We start from the raw sequence: 4,037 nt of genomic DNA, 5'->3' as shown, positions 1-4,037 counted from the left end.
CTGATACTACTGGTGTGACAAACTATCAAATTGATACTACTGGTGTGACAAACTATCAAATTGATACTACTGGTGTGACAAACTATCAAACTGCTACTACTGGTGTGACAAACTGTCCAATTGATACTACTGGTGTGACAAACTGTCCAATTGATACTACTGGTGTGACAAACTATCAAACTGATACTACTGGTGTGACAAACTATCAAATTGATACTACTGGTGTGACAAACTATCAAATTGATACTACTGGTGTGACAAACTGTCAAATTGATACTACTGGTGTGACAAACTGTCAAATTGATACTACTGGTGTGACAAACTATCAAATTGATGCTACTGGTGTGACAAACTATCAAACTGATACTACTGGTGTGACAAACTGTCAAATTGATACTACAGGTGTGACAAACTGTCAAATTGATACTACTGGTGTGACAAACTGTCCAATTGATACTACTGGTGTGACAAACTATCAAACTGATGCTACTGGTGTGACAAATTGTCAAATTGATACTACTGGTGTGACAAACTGTCAAATTGATACTACTGGTGTGACAAAAGATATGAGACTAACAGAATTATCCTAACGTGAACATATAAAGAACGCTTGACGAGCGTGTTAGGTGTTTAGGTTAAACATCATAGTTTCCTATAGTGAGTTACGCCCCTTCGCCGTATTCTGTTTACCGTGAGCCGGGATTCGAAACCACCACCTGGAACGCACAAGGGACGCAACTCGCTGCGAACTGTGCATTAATCAAGGTACGCTGGCTTCAGTCCAACCTGTCCTTTCATCTCCTTAATGTGAGGTGTTAGGCAGGGTTACAACAATGACTATCTTCTTTTGACGGGAAACGATCGAGGATAGAACTCAATATTCTCCGTCCGCAGGCAGGGGCTCTGTCCACACCACACTGGTTACACTGAACTCAGCAGGATGCAGTTACACTACTACAAACATCGTGCACGCATACTGGTTCCCCTGCAGATATCCTCAATCCCACGACAGAGCATGCTTTGCGCCAGAAACCAGTTGCAAGCCGTGGTATTATAGTTCTACATGTTGTCATAACAGTGAGTGAGTATAGTTTTGTGTTGCTTTAGCAATATTTCAGCAATATCCTGGCGGTGGACACCAGAAATGGGCTTCACTCATTGTACTCATATGGGGAATCGAACCCGTGTTTTCGGCGTTACGAGCGAATACTATCCCCTAGGCTACCTGACCGCCCCCTATTATTAATAGAATATTATAATATGGAATTTCTTTCAAAACAACCAGTTCAGTCGCGTCAGTATTTTACACGAGATCCACACATTAGGTGCAGACACTGCAGTCTGACAGTATGTCAAGACTACTAGTCATGTAACACTTTGTTGTCAGTCTATTATATAATATTATGTTTTCTGATCTGTATAGAACTGTGTGATGTAAACGTTTCCGGGAAAGTCCGTACTTTTAGCAAGTGTGATGTTACAGAACTATTGTTTTTTTCTGAGATAGTAAGAAACTGATATTGTCCATACTTGTGTTCACTTTTCATTTTTATGCAGACTATATTTTTAGCAAACTTTTTGTTAAATAGAGACGCAGTCGTTGCGTAACAGCGAACATTTCTCCCATGTTCGTTGAGTGACAGTTGGGTTGTGATAAGAGTGTGGCTATTTGCTAACATTTAATTCATTTTGTTCGTTGTTTTAAGACCCATTCAGCATTATTCCAGCTGTTTGGTGACGGTCTGTAAATAATCAGGTCTGGACCAGATACCCCAGTAACCGACTGACATCATGACTAGCTATGTACGCATTAGAAATACGATGACCTGAGTGAAGCAAGCGAGCCTGACCACACGATCACACTAGCCACCTGTTACGACAACCAAGCGTTTCTGAAGACCAGTTCTAACCCAGATATTCTCAGGTTACCTTTACTTAAGTGATTTTGTAATTTTCAGAACTTGAATACCAGGTGTTGTTTTATGAGGAATCTACAGTCCATCTATATTGATCCACAATTCATTCTATTAGTGTAGAATCTATATCACACTTGGGCTGTGGACTAGCCTATTGGTTAAAGTGATCAATCGTCATTTCGAAGGACACCTATATGGGTGAAATGGCAGAAGTCCATTCCTGGTGTCTCTGACCGTGATATCATAGGAATAATGATTAAAGCGGCATAAAACATTGCCACTCATCCAATCATTCATGGCTAAAATTTTGTCGGACGTCCGTTGGCCGTTCACTTACTCATACTCTCATTCCTTCCTTCCTTCAGTCACTCACTCACTTGTTTTCACTTCTAGGTTAGGACAATGTCGAGAGCACCATCAATCTGGTACCATTATCAAGACAATTTCCCAGGGGACATAATCCAACAAAGCGTATGCGTGCCGGAAGATGGCGCCACCGTAGATACCTACTACTGCTGCATGCAGTGGAACGCCGGTCTCCTGGGAGGCGGATACTGTGGCATCCAAGACCACCCTGAAGGGAAAGCCTTCATCTATTCCCTGTGGGACCCCGCTCAAGCCAAACAACCGATAACGGCAGTATATGTGGGAGAGGGAACGAAAGTCAGCCACTTTGGCGGAGAAGGAACGGGTCTTCACGCTTTCAACGTATCGTTGGGTTGGCAGACAGATAACTGGTATACACTCGTCTCAAGGGTCTGGCCATATAAAGATCATACATATTACGGTTTCTGGGTACATGATGAATCACAAAAGAAGTGGAACCACCTCGTGACTATGGATTTCCCGTACAGCAATGTACAATTCAGTACGTCAACCGGCTGCTTTGTTGAAGACTGGGTCGGGACGGGAGACAACACAAGACGAGCATTCTACCATTCTGGCTTTAAGCGTCAAATCAAAGGATGGTATCCTTTCTCTGTTGGCACTTTCAGCGTAATCATGGAACCCCCCAGCGCTAAACACGCGCACAACTACGACGCAGGTACCATCGACGACTACTTCTACCTGGCGAGCGGAGGGGACATCACACCCACACCAGGAATTGGTACCAGCCATACGTTCTACCTGTCAACTCCAAAAGAACCCAAAGAACCATATATTGACTTTACCATCACCAAAGCAAGCCCTTCAGGTGTTGAATGGGCTGTGCCATCTTCATCAACACCCCAGTTCAGGTTCAGCGTGTCTGTGGCTGGCCGGACAGTTGCTTCGGACATCCAGCCGGAAGTCCGAAGTCAAGCACTGACCGGATGTGATCCAGGTGACGTTGTCACTGTCACCCTGGAAGACATAATGGGTGGCTGTGAAGCGAGGTCCGTGAAGATCTCTGATGTCTCGTGTCCATGTCCTAGAGGCATGGAACTATCGTGTTCTATTGTCTAGTTTTGTACAAATTTTAATGTTTTCCATTATATATTATACACTATATTTATATATCATATGATGCTGTGGGGTAGCCTAGCGACCGAAGCGTTTGTTCGTCAACGCCGGATACCCAAGTTCGAATCCCCAATTAGATACAATGTGAAGTCCATTCCTGGTGTCCCCGCGGTGATATTGCTGGAATATTGCAAAATCGGCGTAAAACAGAACTCACTCTGTTATCAGTTTGTATACGATTTAAGAAATAAACTAAATGCAACGTAACAAGTCATAGAATATATTATTTTCACGTGGCGCAGTATTGAACTGGTTCTCCACAGCGTTATGCGGGATTTTGTGTATCGATTTCAATGTATTGACAATCAATTTGTTTTCACATAATACATAGTACACACCTACCCATCGACAGGTATAAAGACATCAGTTTGTTTGGGTTTTTTTCCCTAAAATATATATGCAAACGGTTCGTCATAACAAATGAAAACGATACATGAAAAGTGCATGCAAAATAGTGACATCGACCATTCATTTATTTACGAAAATGACGACGTAAACGAAAATAAAAACATGCCAAGATTAAATGCTACTATTGGAGGCAGGGGAGTCCCAGTTCTTCACAACGATCGATATCCCAGCTTAATATCGACCCAAGACCGTCCCAGAAGTGGCCGGGGG

The 4,037-nt window shown here is 42.8% G+C and overlaps 1 protein-coding gene across 1 annotated transcript; it reads left to right on the top strand.

Moving 5' to 3' along the window:
* The first annotated feature begins 2,318 nt into the window (after positions 1–2,318).
* LOC137284572 (uncharacterized) lies at positions 2,319–3,362 on the top strand. Its single transcript, XM_067816426.1, has one exon. It carries the CDS (start codon positions 2,319–2,321, stop codon positions 3,360–3,362), a length of 1,044 nt encoding a protein of 347 aa, XP_067672527.1.
* The last annotated feature ends 675 nt before the right edge of the window (positions 3,363–4,037 follow it).

The sequence above is a fragment of the Haliotis asinina genome, chromosome 1 (assembly GCF_037392515.1).
Source record: "Haliotis asinina isolate JCU_RB_2024 chromosome 1, JCU_Hal_asi_v2, whole genome shotgun sequence".
Classification (NCBI taxonomy): domain Eukaryota; kingdom Metazoa; phylum Mollusca; class Gastropoda; order Lepetellida; family Haliotidae; genus Haliotis; species Haliotis asinina.
The sequence above is the reverse complement of the archived record's forward strand: the minus strand, read 5'-3'. Positions and strand labels throughout refer to the sequence as shown.